Below are 17,534 nucleotides of genomic sequence, written 5' to 3' on the forward strand. Positions count from 1 at the left end.
CCTTTAACAGTAATGACATTTGAGCAAAAACTGGAAGGAGCTGAGGGAGTAATTACTGCCCAGGAGGCTATATCTGGATGCACAGACCCTGTGAAAGGAAGGCACTTGGGGTGTTCCAGGAAAGCAAGGAGCTAGCATGGCCAAGCAGAAGGCGAACTGTAGGAGATGAGCTTAGAGAGGTGACTGGGGGCCAGAAAATGTATTAGCCTGTGGATCATTGTATAAATGTTGGCTTTTACTCAGATAAATGAAAAGTGCGGAGGTCATTTGAGACGTTCAAGAAAGCAATTTTGGTGGACTGGTGAGGGCAAAAGCTTGAGAGAATTGAAAAGAAAAAGGGAAGCTGAAAATGGAGATGGCAAATATATCCTACTCTTTGGGTGACTCTTGCTGAAAAGGGACCAAGAAATAGGGAGGTGGCTGATGAGAGAAATGGGGTGAAGAAAAAAAATTTTTCTTACTCCCTTAGGAGGTCTCCATAGGTTTGTTTCCTTTTCTTCTTTATTTCACCCTCTTGGGATGAGATGAGTGCCCAAAGGATTGGTTAAAGGATGAAAGTGGGTCCACCTGGAGTCATCCTTGAGTCCTCTCTTTCTTTCCCACTCTATCAATCTGTCAAAAATCCTACTGGCTCTACCTTAAAAACATAGAATACAATCTCTTCTCTCCATTGCATTTTGGGTAAAGTATATATAAAAAATATCCACTCCACCCTGCCCCTCCATCACCTCCATGGGAGCAGAATACCTCCCAAGCCCTTGACTTGACCTTACATTGGCCTACATGGGATGTTAGTGCGCATATCGCAGGCAGAGGTTTGCAATCTCCTTGCATAGTTAGGCTTGCTCTCTTGTGTTTCTGCCTTTCACCATGAGAACATACCTCAGGTAACCACTGGACAAGGACTGCCAGAGACGTGTGGAACAGACCTGGACCCATAACAAAACACACCTTTATCGTTCTCACCACTTCGGAAATTCCAAGGCTTATGGGAACTCTGAGGCAGAAACAGGGACAAAGACCAAATATACATATATTTCTTCTTATAAATCACAATAGCACACCATGATAGCAGGCCACTTTTATTCACGTATGTATCTCAAGCACCTAGAATTGTTCCTGGAACATAAATATTGGTTGAATGACTGAATGAGAGATAGCAGCTGACCCCTAGTTAATATAGATTGGAGAGTTGGGTGATTAATCACTGCTTCCAAAGCTTAGACTTCTAGATCCAATTTTCTGAAGAATACACATATTCATATTTCTCCATAATTTACTGGCTCTGCATATACATGGTGCTGGTAACAGTGCATAAAAATAAAATAACTGGGCAATACTTTTCTATCGAGTTATAAAAATATTTTATTTGGACTTTGTGAATTTGCCAAAAAGTAAAAGACACATGCTTTATACTCAGAATTTCCTCTAAATATTAAAACAGTTCTTGGTTTTGTGATTGCTAAAGAAGATGCCAGATGGTATCATAATTTCAAAGTGTTGATTCTAAACAATTTAATGCAGGTTGACAAGTTGGAGCTCCATATCATCAACCTATAAAGCACAGGTGTCCACTAGAAAGGGAGCGGTCTTCTAGCTGCCGCTGTTTCCAAGGTTTTAATAGGTATTAACTTTGGAATTGAAAAGTAAGGGCAGTAAGAGCGAAGTTAAGCCTTGAAATAAAGATTTGTTTGAAATCAAAGAGGTTTTCGTGGACCAAGTGGCACTGATACAAATGTGTGTCTCCTTCAGAGGTCCTGTTTATGCCATCTTCATGTGGAAAATGTGTCCTCAACCTTCCTGGCAGCCAGCCTAATAAAAATTGGCCCTCAGGTGGAGTGACCGTCTGTTTTACGGGTAGCCAATCTCAGATTTACATTCTTCTAAGGCAAAGCCCCGAGCAGTAGTGATGCTGCAAAACTACTCAACTCTCTTATTTTAGATTTTTGGGCAGAGAGAGAGAAGTACCGTTTCTCTGCAAGAGCCTTATTTAAGTTGAAATGGAGCCTTAACGTCTGTTTTGGAAAGATCGTACCTTCTTAAATAGGGTCCTTTCCAATTCAAACTCAGCATTGTAGAGCTTGGCAGCAGCGTCCCTCCTGGGGCTTCTAGGCTTTGCAGCCTCAGGACTTGCTACCTGTTCCATGCAGGAATTTTCAGCCAGGAGAGACCCGGACATTTAGTGTTGTTCTTGGCTGAATGTGGAACTAACCCCCTTTTCCAGGAGAAGGTAGGAAAACAAGTTTGTCAACTGCAGCATAGAAACAAGATGGGGCACGGGCACAGTGACAGTGTCTAGATCTGGCTTGGAGGGAATTAGCAATAAAGGAGAGGAAGGAACTACAGTAAGAATCTGATAACTGCAACTTACATGCTTTTAAAAAAAAATTCCTTCATCTAGGTTAAACCTTAAAAGTAAAACAAAATTCTGCTCTTTAATCACTTGTAAAGATGGCAGTATTGATTCATTACCACAACCCTAGCCTCTGGGCCAACGTGTGACTCAGTTTGTCTAAACCAAGAGATATTATTTATCAATCTCACCAATCATAGTTCTTAGTATTCACTTTATAAATTTAGAGTAGGAATTAGGATAAGAAAGGAAAGGATGGCAGCCTGGGCAAAGAATCGTGGTAAAGACCTGCTTTAGAATTATCTTGGCCCGCCTGCTAGGTCCTGATTGAACGCTGGAGATAACCCATGCCTGGAGATGAGGACATGCTTGGCAACAGTATCACATTGACCACTCAGGAGGCCTCACAGCGAGGTGCTCCCTACTGCCACCTAGGCTTGATAAGGGGATGGCACCAGAATTTTTGGTACAATAAATCTCAGGTGGCCACTTCTACTGGGGTTGTGGGAGCGTGACCTCTTAGGACCCTGGAAGAAGAGTCATCTGGCAGGAGGATGTGCTAAACCAGCAACTACAGTGAGGACAGCCGTCCGTCCTATAAAGTGGCAGATGCCTTCCAGCAATCCCCGGGGGATGGAATTTTGTACTCCGAAAGTAACGGGGCTTAGGAGAAAAATGGAGTTGGGGCAGAACACTCAAAACTTGCACAGTCTTGTAAGTGATACAAGAAAACTACCATAATTTTAAACATCCCAATAAAGACATTATAGTAAACATAGAATGTTATTTTGACAAGATATGAAGTTTGCTTGGTGGAGATGTTTATAGTGAAGGGTTGTGGTTTTGAACTCTGGAGAACAGGTGAAAGGATTATAGTTTTCGATAAAATGGGACAGCAGAGGCAGATGGCCGCTTATTGTGCTGTTTGTGTTCCTCTGAACTGGCTTGAAACAGAAATCCCACTTTTCTTGTTTTGTTAATTGCCCCCTCTCATAAAGAGGCTGTTTGTAATGGCCCCAAATGAGATCAGACGACGCGAAGTGCTCTCATGCCTCATGAGGTTTGCAGTTAGCTTCAGGCCCACTGCAAATAAGCACTTTTCAGCCTTCAGTTCCCTAGAAAGCAGGTGATTATTGGGAAGTTAATATTAAGCTCTGTTTCTCTTGTTTTCAGCGTTGTCTCCTATGTTGACCAATGTGATTACTTTGGCCGACTGGCTATTGCAGTGTCACATTTTCTCTTGTTTCGAAACTTCGCAATACTGAAGGCTTTTCCTTTTTCCTACTTATAATCAGGACACTTACTCATGTTTTACTGAGAAAGTCCACAAAGTTGGAATACAGTAGGCAATGCATTGGGTAAAATGGGGTAAGAGAGAGAAGGTGTTTTGTATATTCTTCCATCGGTCATTATGCTCAGCTGGATGGTGTTTTTCACATTTACCTGGTGTTACCTGTTAAAAGATAAATTGAGGCATATTAAAAATTTTAAGAGTTTGAGCAAAAATCGATTCAAATTGGGCAGGATCCAATCTACCAGATAAAAAGGAGCTTCAAGGAGCTGTACGAAATGAAAGACTTATAGGCAGAAGGGAGCAGGAACAAGGAAGCTATGCTAGGTAAAACAAAGAAAGGCTAGTTATTGCAGTTACTTTCCTTTAGGGGAAAGCAGATAATTTATTAGGTAGCTAGGTAATGTATCAGGCAGATTACCTAACTAGTGCTGATCTGGCGATTCCTATTTGACTGGTTGAAGATTCCATTTCTGGGAGAGTTGAAGCCACAGTTAAGTCTTGGTTTGGTGACATGGGACATACCCAATAGTGTAACACAGTCACCTGGTGAAAAATTGCATATGAACAAACAGGATTTTGGTTTTGGTGACTTGATTTATTATTTATCTGCACTAATGTGCACCTTACAGACACAGCAACAGAAGATATTTATTAATCTTTGTCTTCCCATACGATTATTGGAATGATTACAACTCTTTTTCTGTAAGAACTCTTATTTTTTTAAAGTTCTGCTACTTCTATTCATTTTACTTCAGTAGGAGCTGGGATTCTAGCGGTCCAGCTTGTCTTCCTCCTTCAGATTACTGAGTCCCATACAGAGAGCTGTGATTTTTATTTGGCTACTTGTGGTTGTGTTCTTTCAGGATATGGACGGGTCAGGCTGTTACACTCTCAAGCAACAGCAAATGGGTGGGCGGTGCTTCTGAAGGCTGCTTGGCTGGTGCAAAAGCCCCTCTGCTCTGGTTCTGTCTGAATGCAAAATAGAGTGAGCTCCCAGCTGTGAAGAGCACTTCAGTCCCCCAGAATAGCCCCACTGTAGGTCTACACAGCCCATTAAATCTGCAGGATCAGACTGCCCTTCTCCCACCAACCGGGCTCTCACACAGCGAGTCAGAGTGAGGCGGATGGTGATTGGTCTTAACAAATATTTAATATGATGACGACTGGGTTCAACATTCTCATAGAGCATGTTACTCTGATCTCACCTCTTCAAATCCCGCAGTTTTGTTGGTGAAAAGAGCTTTCTTCAGTGAGCCTTTCATCAACAAACAAACGTTGGTTCTAGGTGCTTAGGGTACAGCAGACAAAAATTCCTCCCTCTTAAAGCTGCTGGCTCAGGAGCTCCGGGCTTATTTCATGTTGTCTCACACCTAAGATTATCACATCACAAGTAAGGGGTGGAGCTTCTTTTTGGTCCACGAGTTGAAGATGTTACTGCCACTTCGTTGTGAATGGTAGCTGTTCATCTCTATCAGGTTATGAGCCAACTACCTGGACTCAGATCCTGATTTTACCACTCAGAAGTTCTGTGATCTTGGCCAACTTACTTATTGTTGCCTCAGTGTGCCCAGTTTTCTTTCTTCTTTTTTCACTGAGGAAGATTCACCCTGAGCTAACGTCTGTGCCAATCTTCCTCTGTTTTTTATGTGAGTTGCTGCCATAGCATGGCCACTGATGAGTGCTGTAGGGCTGCACCCAGGATCTGAACCTGGGCTGCCGAAGCAGAGCGTGCTGAACTTAACCACTAGGCCATGCGGCTGGTCCCTCAGTGTGCCCATTTTTCAATGAGGAGGATAACATTATGTACATTTTAGGGTTTATGTATGAATTAAATGAATTAATCTATATAAAGCTGTTGTGTTTGGCACATTAGCAGGTGCTTCCTAGCAATGCTTTCTATTTAATGCTAGTTACTTTTTTCCCTTAAACACACTTACATCCTGGGTCACACATTGTTACATCAGCGCCTCTGACACCCAGGTACACTTATTTACAAGTCTCTCTCAGCTCCCTTCTAGCCTGCAATAGACTGTATGTTTTTTGGTGGGGTCTGTGTTGGGGGAAGACATGTGTGATTTGTTCCCCCGATGCCTGGCACTGTGCCTGGCAGAGAGCAGGCACTCAATACATGTTTGCTGTATGAATGGCAAAAGTGGTTGCAAACTCACTCCTAGGCTGGCTAGGGCAAGAAAAAAAAAACAAACTCCCATAAAAATGTCCAAATACAGTAGCTCAGTATCTTAATCTCTAGAGTAGAGATTTTGCTAGGGATATTATTCCAGCAGGCCAATCTAAGTGGCCAGCACAGAATTAATAGAAGCCAATAAGAGAGATATGGAGAGACAGAGTAGAGGTCTGCAAACAGCATCACAGGCAGGGCAGTGAGATTGCTAAGGTAGTAGATAGGCATTATTTTGTTATTTTTGTGTCATGGAAACCAAAGAGGCTATATGGAAAAAGACGGCAGCAGTAGGTAAATACCTCACGCCAAACCTTACCCTACTCGGCTGGAGGGATGAACTCAGATGAATGGCAGGTTAGATAAAATAGACACTGAAAGGAAAAGTGAAGGTGGGGCTTGTTTTCCCAGGTGGCAAGAAGAGTGATCCAGAACTTGAGGAAATCTGCACGAACTGGCCCTTGTTGGCAACTCTCACTGCAATGCTACCTAGGGTTTGTTTTTTCATTAAATGCAAAATTGAATAGTTAACCAAGTCAGCAATTTTATTCTTATCATCATTTATAATACTCAAATCAGATTATACAATAAAATAATTCTATAAAATAATGTATTTTATTGCAATTTCCTATGGGAGGAATATCCTTTCCTGACCTTTCTCCACAAATGGTCAGCACTCATAACAACTTCCTGGTCAATATGTAACACTTGGTTCATTCTGCCCTGGAGGTTAGGAGAAATTCACCAGGAAAAAGTTTCAATCACCTCACTGTTATTTTCTGCAACTTTCATTCTTCTATAGCCGATAATCTTCAGGTCTGAAAGACAAAAATCAACATTTATTTCTTCATGAATCATTATTTCATTTTTTCCTGTCTGATGAAGGAAGATTATTTTTCCAATTTAATATGAAAGCAACTGTTTATTGAGAAATATCTACAAACACTATATCTAAAATTTTGGTTAAAACCACTAAAGCCAAATCATTACAAAGCAGAATGGCTCAGTGACAATTCCCAAGTTCTTTTGAGAGACTAAATATAGGCCATCTTGTACCTATGCGTGAATGTATTTAGTAACTTAAAAAATTTGAATCCAATTTCTATTTTAGAGCATTTTTTCCTAAAGTCCTTTTCAAAGAAAGGATTACTGTGATCTGTAAAATCGATGAGATGGATTTACCTAATAAAGGCAAATTTTGAATGAGTAATTTCTCTATTTTATCATATGCTAAATTTAATTTTCATTATGATACACATACAAAATAAATGTATAAACATCAGCTTGTTGATATTTTAATTATATACATATTACTGGTCTTTTCCTCATTTATATATTTATAGGATTAATCAGACCTGAAAGTTGCTTCCAGTAGTAAATTAAAACAAAGAACATTTTCAGGGAAATGTTAAATCATAACAAGGGAGAAAAAGAAGAATAGGAAATTACAAAATGCAAACAATTTTAAAGTGTCCTGTCATCTTCTACATGGTCTATTTGTAGGCGTGGAGCTCAAATGGAATTTTCAGAAGGAAGTTAGTAATAAGTAGCTAAATAGTTTTTTTTGAAATAGTTATAAAAATATTCAATAGTTTGAGTTCCTATAAAAAAAAAAAAACTCTGCCCTGAAACAATTCATCTAGTCCCCTTCTACATTTACATCTTGTTTTCTTAGACAAAATGCTCACAAGATATCAGATAGCCCAGCTATGAAGGCCAGCAGTCTAGCGGCTGAGTAAATGAGCTACAGTACAATTTAAAGTTGTTATTTAACTCTGAGGAACAGAGGCGCTCATCTGGGAAAACAGCCAAATATGCTTCACCATATCAGCCATCCTATAAAAACAAGAAGAGAAACTGCAGAATTTTGTCACTGTTTTCGAAATCTCTTTCCAAATGTAAAAACTGCATCCAAAGTCTGGGAGATGAAAGTTTGATGTGATAACTAAAAGCAGCTCCAAAGTGTATTCTTTTAATCTCTGGTATGTGAGAATACAACCAAAGCAGTTCCCCGGCAAGAGACACTAGTACGTTTTAAGAAACAATTTACTCTCCTGTCCAGCTGGTTCATATAATTCCAAAATGGTGGTGGCGATGCCACTGGAAAGAAATCTTCTAAGCCAAAGTCCTAACAAGAAATCTCGGCAAGTCCACTCAATAAATTAAATGTGCTTAGTCACCGTCCACTTGTTTCCACACCAAAGGTTACAAGGAGATGAGAAAAGCACCCTTTAATGGAATTTAGAAATAAAATTGGAAATATGTATGAAGCATGTAATCTGTCATGTAAGCAGAGGCCTGAAGGCCATGCAGGACTAACAGAGCCCAAATTTGTTTGAAGACTTTTCGCAGGAGCTGAGGAGGATGGAGATGAGGGCTCAGTTAGGGCCGTAGCAATGATGAGGGAGAAGAAGGGTCAGGTTCAGGATTTAGGAAGCAGAAAGGGAACATGTTTGGTGGGGAGAGGGGAGGAAGAGAGAAAGAGGGAAGGGCCAGGGAGATGACGGAGCAAGGAGCTACTGGAAAATGACAATCCAAGGACTTGAAGAACTCAGTGTAGGACAGTGCTATTTAATTTTTCAGGATAGGGAATAGAGGCAGAAGAACAGATTCTGAAGGAAAGAATCTTGGTTTTGAATATGATAAAATCTGGACATGGCAGGCAGCTAGTAATTAGGATTTGGAGTTTAGGAGAAATGAGGCAAAGGTGGTCTCTAACATAGATTCTTTCTTTTCCATCCCATTTCCACATATCAAGTGGCCCTGCTTAAAAATCTTCAATAGCCCTCCACTGCTTTGTCAAAATTCAAACACCTTGGAATTCAATATATAACCCTCCATAACATGGCCCCAGCTAACCTTTCTGAGTCATTCTTTCTACACCCTATCCCTCTACATTCTAGCCCCACCACACTACTTGCTATGGCCCAGATAAAAACTTGCACACCTCTGGACTTGGGGACCTGAGATTTTCTTTGCTTGGAATATCTCTGTTCTTTTCTCTGCCCAAGGGACTTGATTCATCCTTCCAAATTCACCTCAAAAATCACATCCCTGGGGAGCCCTCCACAACTCTTTCTTTCTAACGTAGACAGGGCTCCTTTCTCTAAGATTGCCAGAGAACTTCATGCATACTCCTATTACAGTGTTTCTGAAATTATGCTTGCCCTTACTTATGTAAATGGATTGTTACTTATGTAATAACATGTGCTGAGTGCCTATTAGATAGCACGAAGTGTACTAACTACTTCACATGCATTATCTCATTTTATGCTTATTTGTAAGAAAGACACCCTATCAACTCCATTTTACAGTTGACAAAACTGAGGCTCAGAGGAGCTGAGTAACTTGTCTAAGGATACACAGCTAGGAAATTGATAGTAGGGATCTAGGGCGGACTTCTGACTGCAGTGCTTGCAAGCACCCTTTTACTCTACATGACTCCTATTAGGCTGTCAGTTCCTTTGAAGGCAGGGTCCCAATATAATTGATTTCATGCTTCCAGTAATTAGCACTGTGCCCAGCATGTAGTGGATGCTTGTAAGATATCTGTCATTAGAGTACAGTGACTGCCTTGAAAATGACACACTGTTTGCAAACTCATCCCTTCCTTTTGCTATTGACAAGTAATCAGGATCTTTTGCAGATGGTTAATTAGCTTCCAAAGGGAGAAAACAGTACCCTGGCCAACGGCCTAGATACTTTAGATGTTGGCATAGCTAGAAACATCAAATCATACTGGAGACAATTAACCATATTACAGGGCTTCGGAGATACCCTTAAGGGGAAAAGTAAGTTTTTTACACTAAATGTGGTGATATTTCTCTCTCCACATACAAACCAAAGCTGGCACACATACACACATTTGTATTCTTACTTCCTTCTACTAAAAGAACGAAATCCAAGTTAACATAAGAAAGAGGAGGGGAGGACTATTTACCTGAGTGCTTCTCAAACTTCTGTGGGCATACAAATTACCTGGGCTCTTGGGAAAACACAGATTCTGATTCAGTTGGTCTGTGGAGGGGCTCATGATTCTGCATTTCTAACAAGCTCCTGTGTGAAGCAGTGCTGGTCTATGGACCACACGATGACTAGCAAGGGTTCACCTCAGACCTCAGACAGAGTGACTGAGAAGACAGGAGATGACTATTTGAAGATGTTGAAGAAGCCAGAGGCATCTTCAGTAAGAAATTTCTAAAACTACGCTGTGCCTAACAGAAGGTAACATACTTCCTCCTTAGCTAGAAATGATTCCATTTGATCTGCAATATCCTTCCTGGCTCTTTACCCACCAGAGGACTTTATTAACATGCAGTTTTATGCTTTTCTGATAGAATAATAACTAATTTTTAATTAAGATAATGTGTACTGGATACTGATATTCTTTTGGTATCTATTATCAAAGAAAGATTAAGTTGTAGTTCATGTAGCTTTAGCAAGTGAGTAAATGTCACTGTATTTAGGTTCTTTAAAAGTTGCTAATCCACATATGGCAACACTATATTAATCAGAATTGAATTGTCGGATTATGTTGCTTACATATCTATCCTATCCTATATTTAGATCTACCTAATCTCCTTACTAGATTAAAGAATTTTTAAAAGCAAGAAACCTGGCTTCTAGCATATTTTTTATACTACGGATGCTTAATGTTGTTTGAAACCTTAATGACTTTAATGAAACGGCTTAATCTTTTGTCAGAGGAATAATGGGTGAATTTATAGTCTATATTTGCCTTAGTTTTTCACTTTTCATTGCAAATAATCATGAAGTTTTAAAATACAAGATAACATCATATAAAGTTAATATATTTCTAAATAATAACAGCATTCTAGAATAATCTCAGGAAACTTCTGAAGAGACATTTCAAATGCTGTTACAGAAAGCTAATATCTATTTTTTTTTTTCAATAAAGATTGGCCCTGAGCTAACATCTGTTGCTAATCTTCTTTTTTTTTCTTCTCCAAAGCCCCCCAGGACACAGCTGTACATCCTAGGTGTAGGTCCTTCTAGTTCTGCCATGTGGGATGCTGCCCCAGCATAGCTTGATGCGTGGTGTGTAGGTCTGTGCCCAGGATTCGAACCAGCAAACCCTGGGCTGCTGAAGAGGAGCATGTGAACTTACCCACTTGGCCACAGGGCTGGCCCTGAAAGCTAGTATCTATTAATTTTTGTGTTTTTTCCATAGAAATTTACTCTTTGACAGAAACAGAAATATAGTTATAGTTTAACAAAATTACCATGATCTTTTCTTTATATTTGTAACACAAAGTATCCAAAATTGGATATATCAGAGTTATACTAAACCACAGACTGTTAACAAAAATTTGTATTTTAGCTTTGGTTATTAAGCAAGCTTTAAATAAACAGCAAACACCAAAATATGAATTTATCACACTTCATCAATTAAAAGTCAATTCCTCCTTCAGTGGAATAAAATTTCACTCATCCATTCAACAACGATTATTGAGTGTCAGGTTCAACTGTGGGCACAGGGAACACAGCAGTGAGCAAGATAAAGTCCTGTCTTTAGAGAGTGCATTTTCTAATAGGGGGAGACCACACAGACACACATACATTTTGACCTCTGAAGTGGAAGCTAAAAGTTTTAAGCTTTCATATCTGTGCTCAGGGTATACTTGGGAGATTAATGAATCTTCGAAGAATGAACCAACAGAAGACTTTCTCTAATTCATTTTCTAAATTGTCCTAAACTTTCATACCCACTAATTTAGATATTTTATTTTTCCTTCTTCTCTCCAAAGACCCCCAGTACATAGTTGTATATTTTAGTTGTGGGTCCTTCTAGTTGTGGCATGTGGGACGCTGCCTCAGCATAGCTTGATGAGCGGTGCCATGTCCGCGCCCAGGATCCGAACCGGCAAAACCCTGGGCTGCCGAAGCGGAGAGCGCGAACTTAACCACTCAGACACGGGGCGGCCCCCTTTCATAGCTATTAAATGTTCTATAGCAGTAATTCATTTTGCACTTAATACTTGTCAACAGCAGAAAACTGCTTTAAACAATATAACTTTAAAAAATAATATCACTTTTTTGAATTAGGAAACAGAACGTACAAAAAGGCCTATCTGAGCTATAGAATGTATTCTATGGTGCTTGTGATTGCTCAAAAACAGTTAAAATCACACCATATTTTACGTAATTCTCAATTTTCTATGGCAAATCCTTTATCATAGATGCCCCTATGCAAAATGCTGTCTGCCACACATTAAATGAAATAAGTACGTCTCAAAAATGCAGAGGCTCAAATCAGAACACAGAAATGATAGGGGCCAATAGCTTTACATTATCTTGAAAACGGGGACATTTCTATAAAAAAAATTTATCTTTTGACCTCAGGAAAAACCTTTTGGGAGATTTCAGTTTTTATTGTGAAACAGTTGGAAAAATCCATTTGGTCTATGAATAAAATGAAATATAAACCTATAAAACACATGGTTTATGTCACAGTTCAATTAGAGACACTTAATATTATTTGTCCCATTAATATAATTTATTTTCCGAGGGAAAAATGCTTCAAATGTCAGTTGTAAATCCATGAAATTGGGTATAACTTAAGTGCAATAAATCTCAAAAATATTTTATTCTCCCTTAGGTCTTATGTCTTTTTACTCCCAAATAATATTTCTCAGTAGAATGCCTACTCCAACCAAACATTTAAAAGACAAGAATAAAATTTGGATGGTGGAGTAACCTTAAGAACAATAAAATGGTCAGTTTGATTGAGTTTTAAGTCATTTCTATTATATGGGTGGAATTATTTAGAATAAACCATTCCAGGGAATCTGGTGACATCACATATTCCTAGAACTAAAGATGTTAGCTGTACAGGAATAGGGAGGCAGAGTAACAGTGCCTTTATACTCATTTCTCTAGGCACTGTACCGCCAGTTGGATCAGAAAAAGTTCACCAGTGCTTTTTTAAAAAACTAAACTCACAAGATTGTTACAAATTTTTAAAAATCAAATTATTAATTGTTTCTTCACTTAAAATGAACAGGAATGGGGCTGGCCCTGTGGCCAAGTGGTTAAGTTCATGTGCTCTGCTGAGGCAGCCCAGGGTTTCGTCAGTTCGGATCCTGGGTACGGACATGGCACCACGCATCAAGCCACACTGAGGCAGCATCCAACTAGAAGGACCCACAACTAAAAAATATACAACTATGTACCGGGGGGCTTTGGGGAGAAAAAGAAAAAAAAAAATGAACAGGAATATTTTGTTACATTCAATTATCACTTATAAGTCATAAATTCTATCAGCTAGGACTGAAAATGACTTGGTTTTTATTGTTTAAATAGAGATTGCTTTTTATTTTAATAACCAGTCCTAATCTGTTCATACCCAAAAGAATGGTTTAGAACAGTTTAGATGCCTAATTTGAGCAAAATTCAGCCCTGGAAATCCTGAGGTCTATGGTTTAAGCCAATGCTGAGCTGGTTGAAATGATGGGAAAGTTGGAAAGTAACCTTGCTCCCCAAGTCGAGTTAATAACTTCTGACTGTGAAGAGCAGCAAATTAAGTTAAATCTTGTAGGAAAATGCCACATGACTAGATGAGCAGAAAATTATGGAAAATCTTGAAGATGTCCAGATCCCAGCTCCTCATGGGTTTTGAAAAGGTAAAAATCCTTCTCTACTGTCTTTATTTAAGTCTCTGATCTGAAGCACATTTTATAAAGGCATCGGTAAAAAGTTTCTTCTGGGTATTAATTTAACTGTAGATTAAAATCTGTAGCTTTTTAGGATTAGTAGCTTTTGTATCAGAGGGCATGCACTGAACTTAAATCCTTGCTCTCTTCTAGAACTACAGACTGGACAGATGCTCAGCAAGTCCCTTTTCTAGTAGTAACGTTCCCAGCATCTGGAAGCCTGTTTTCTTTTTACAGAGCTGCATGGATTACCTATTAAACTCCCTAAACCTAATCCTACTTTCAGGAAAGACAATTCCAGGGCCAGTCCCGGTTGTCCTCACACCTCTTCCTCGCTTTCATCCTTGCCACCTCTCTCCTGCAGGCATACTCTGTAAAGAGGGTTAAATACCAGGAACATGAGTTTTCATTATCAACATCTGTTTTCAAGCATTTACTGATGGTGAAACTTTCCACACTTAGTTTCTCTACAAAGGTGAGGGTTTTTCTTAAAATAAAGCATTACATATTTAACGAGTGAGGAATAAAAAATACACTTCTTTTTTGGTTTTATTTCATCACTTTGTGGCTAACGTGAAGCAATTCAAGTAGGAAATTTCCACATACCTATTTTCCCTAAAGGTCTCCTACAGAATTTTGTAAAAACGAAAATAAAAAGTTTAAAATGATCCAAGGTTTATTTTTACTCTACAAATTAGAAAATTTCCATTACAGTGACAGCATTATAATTTCCATGATTATTGTGGTTTTGTAATGTGCTGGCAAAACTGCAATGACTACGGAAATAATTATTGATAATATTAAAACAGGATGACCATTTGAAAGCTACAATCTCAGGTAAGTGAATTGTGAAGAAAGCATGTTGTTTTTTCTTTGAGAAATGAATTCTAAGAGCATCCTCTACTATCACCACTTGCACATGGCAAACATGTATCTACTTTGACACGTATGGGCAATATGTTTCATATGAGAAAATTGCTTTTAGTTATAAAAGAAATTTACAGTTTTCTCATAAATATTAGTTTCTTTCCTCGTCTACCACTGTTTTTAAAATGAGTAAACAATGAGCATAAGAAAATCTAAAGTATGCTGAAATTAGACCTGAGAGAATATAACTTTTGTAAGTGATTTAAAATAATTTAAATGAAATCACAACAATGGTAGCTTTTAATTAAGATTAAAACCATCTTGTCAAATCACTACTGGGTTCAAAGCTTAGTCTGACAATTGTTACTGTTGCTCAAAAGCTTTTTGTCTCTAATAGAAAAGCTAATAAACTCACATTTAACCAAAAGCTAATAATAGGTCCAATTACAATATGTACATTTTTATACTATAAAAATATTTTAAGTTTTATTGCTAGGGAAACAAAAACCAAAGCAAGCTATTTTTGTGTCTATTTATTTATGGTGCAATGCAGGTACATCTGTCTCAGTCAAGTCTCTGCAGATTCACCATCAGATCTCTTGAACAAATTCCAATTACTACATTCCAAAGGAAGATTATATTGCTGACTTAGCTATTTTGGGTGGAACAAAAGTATATTCTAAGCAGGTTCCTTCTCCAAAAGGAGAAAAAAAGTTTTTTCTCATGAAAGCAGATTACCAGTAACGAGAAATCCCATTTTAAATGGATTGCATTGCATGGTGTGACAAATATTTTAATTCTAATGCATATAATATTTAATACTAGAACTTTATTAAATGGCAAACAAAAGAAATGGCAGAGTCCATTAAAGTAGTCACTAGCCACATGAGACTACCGAAATTTAAAATCAAAATTACATAAAATTAAAAATTTGGTTCCTCAGTCACACTGGCCAAAGTGTAAGTATTCGAGAGCCACAGGTGGCCAGGAGCTACTATATTAGCACAGATATAGAGCTTTTTCATCATTTTGGAAAGTTCTATTAGCCTTGAACTAAAAGATCATCGATTTCTTAGACAAGTTTTTGGTTAATCCAAAAATGCATATTTTTTCCTGATCACATGCATGCCATGGTAATAAAAAGTAACTGGACTTAATGTCAGTTCTAATCTGCAGAAGAATGAAATGTTGAATGATTAATGTTAAATGACTAGTATACATATACCATGATATACCCTCAAAGGGTAATGTCTAAGTGTATACCCATATTATTATTTTGGGAACACAAGTTAACATATGTTGTGTGGCTACTTTTGAGAAAGATCAAAACTTTAATACAGCATAAAGAAGAGCCCGGTATTTAACGCATATTCTTGCCACAGGGAAATTTGGAAGGAAGAGTATGAGCAGGAAAATCGATTCCCAGAGTAGTAACTCAAAAATGCATCAAGTAGCTCTAAGTTTCTTTAAAAGTCTCCTTAAAAATATTACAGAAAAGCCCTTTCTAATTCCATTAATATAATAAAGGCACTCTGTCACCTTCTAATTTGTTTTAAATGAACCAAGAATCACTTAGTAACATGAGCACTTTGATCAATACTCTTCGACTATAATAACACTAAATATAATCTGTTGTGAATGGTTATTATATTACTATACTACCTGGTTTTACTGATTTAGAACACACTTCAGAATATTCATGATATATAACTCCAAATGCATAATATATGTTTGGTCACATCTCTGATTAAAGAGCACTTTTGGTATTTCTAGTTAAAAAAAGTATCATAACCGTCTTGGTTACGAATATAAATTCATTTATGATGGTGTTTCTATAAGACAATCAGATATAACATACTTAGATTTATAGAACTTCATACAGTACGGTAATCTAACAAAACTGCAAAGACTACTTAAAATACTTTTTTAGGATATAACTTTCTAAAGCAGAACATTTGAGAACTAGATATGACTCAAGTACATTTACTTAAGATGCTACAAGAGGCACTCCAGCAGAGTCGTTAGGGCCACGATGCAGGAGCTAGTCACCTTAGGCCTGAATCCCTAATCCATCACTTACAATTGTCTGATCTTAGGCAACTTACTTTATCTTTCTATGCCTACATTTTATTATTTATAAAAAAATGGGGATAAAAATTGTACTAACTCATCAAAGCAAAGTATTCTGGAATATTGCACCTACTCAGAAAGGAGTGCAGTAAAATGGAAGCCTGCTAAATAAAAGGAGTGGGAGCACTTTTCACACTCATTCTCCTTAAAAAAAAAATTGTACTCACTTACTGGATTGCTGCCAGGATTAAATAGGTTAATACCATAGAAAGCACATAAGAAACCCTTTATTAGTGCTTGCTATTTTTTTTATTGCTAGTAATGTAGGGGGACAATAAACATGCATATAAATAAATGAGATTACTCTGGATAGTGATAAATGGTGTGAAAAAACCGAAAAGGAGTTCCAGTTTTACCAGAATGGTGTAAATCCCTTATAACCCATCTCACCCACTAATTATAACCATAAACTCTGAACTAAATTCAAAAGCCAAACCAAAACAAACAACTATCCAAGGGTTCTGAAAAGTAAAAACACAGATGGATTATGGAAGGGAATTAAAACTTGGAAAAGCAACCAGCATGGGGATGCGTTCTGCATTTTCTTTTTCCTCTTATGGCTTTGCCCTGAGGGTGGAAAATAACATATTACATATGAGGGAACAAAGATACCAGTGTCCACAGATTTCTCATCAGAAATTAAGGAGGCCAGAAGAAAGTAAACAACATCTTTAAAGAGGTGAAAGAAAAGCACTGGCAACCCAGAATTCTATATCCAGTGCAAATATCTTTTAGGAATGAAGGAAAAAATACAGACATTTTCAGATGAAGGAAAACTAACAGAATTTGTCACCAGCAGAACTGTTGTCTATGCTATGTGCAAAGTCTATACTATGTGAATTCCTAGTAAAGATTAGATTCCAGGGTGGTAAATCTAAGCTAATAAATGGTTTCCATTAATTAGGGGTTAACTTCAATTTGTGGCAAATTCCACATCTCTTTTAAGGAACTTTTAAAAATGTTTACATCTTCCTAGAAAAACATTCTGTATTTATATGGGTTCAGATTTAACGAGAAGTTCTATGTAGTTTAAGTAGG

The 17,534-nt window shown here is 37.9% G+C and overlaps 1 protein-coding gene and 1 long non-coding RNA gene across 3 annotated transcripts in view; both read right to left on the reverse strand.

The window, feature by feature from the left end:
• Positions 1-1,341: 1,341 nt before the first annotated feature.
• Positions 1,342-4,794, reverse strand: LOC139085117 (uncharacterized). The gene is made up of 2 exons (XR_011543168.1): positions 4,066-4,794; positions 1,342-3,806 (listed from the first exon to the last, which is right to left on the reverse strand). It is a non-coding gene; the product is annotated as an uncharacterized lncRNA (long non-coding RNA).
• A 1,556-nt stretch (positions 4,795-6,350) lies between these two features.
• Positions 6,351-17,534, reverse strand: part of MRPL13 (mitochondrial ribosomal protein L13) — a 44,334-nt gene continuing 33,150 nt past the window's right edge. For both annotated transcript variants that reach the window (XM_008533410.2, XM_070630927.1), the window contains exon 7: positions 6,351-6,644. In XM_008533410.2, the coding sequence (XP_008531632.1) occupies positions 6,623-6,644 (22 nt within the window). In that variant the 3' untranslated portion in view covers positions 6,351-6,622. The remainder of the gene's footprint in view (positions 6,645-17,534) is intronic.

This window comes from Equus przewalskii, chromosome 8, assembly GCF_037783145.1.
Source record: "Equus przewalskii isolate Varuska chromosome 8, EquPr2, whole genome shotgun sequence".
NCBI classification, from domain to species: Eukaryota; Metazoa; Chordata; class Mammalia; order Perissodactyla; family Equidae; genus Equus; species Equus przewalskii.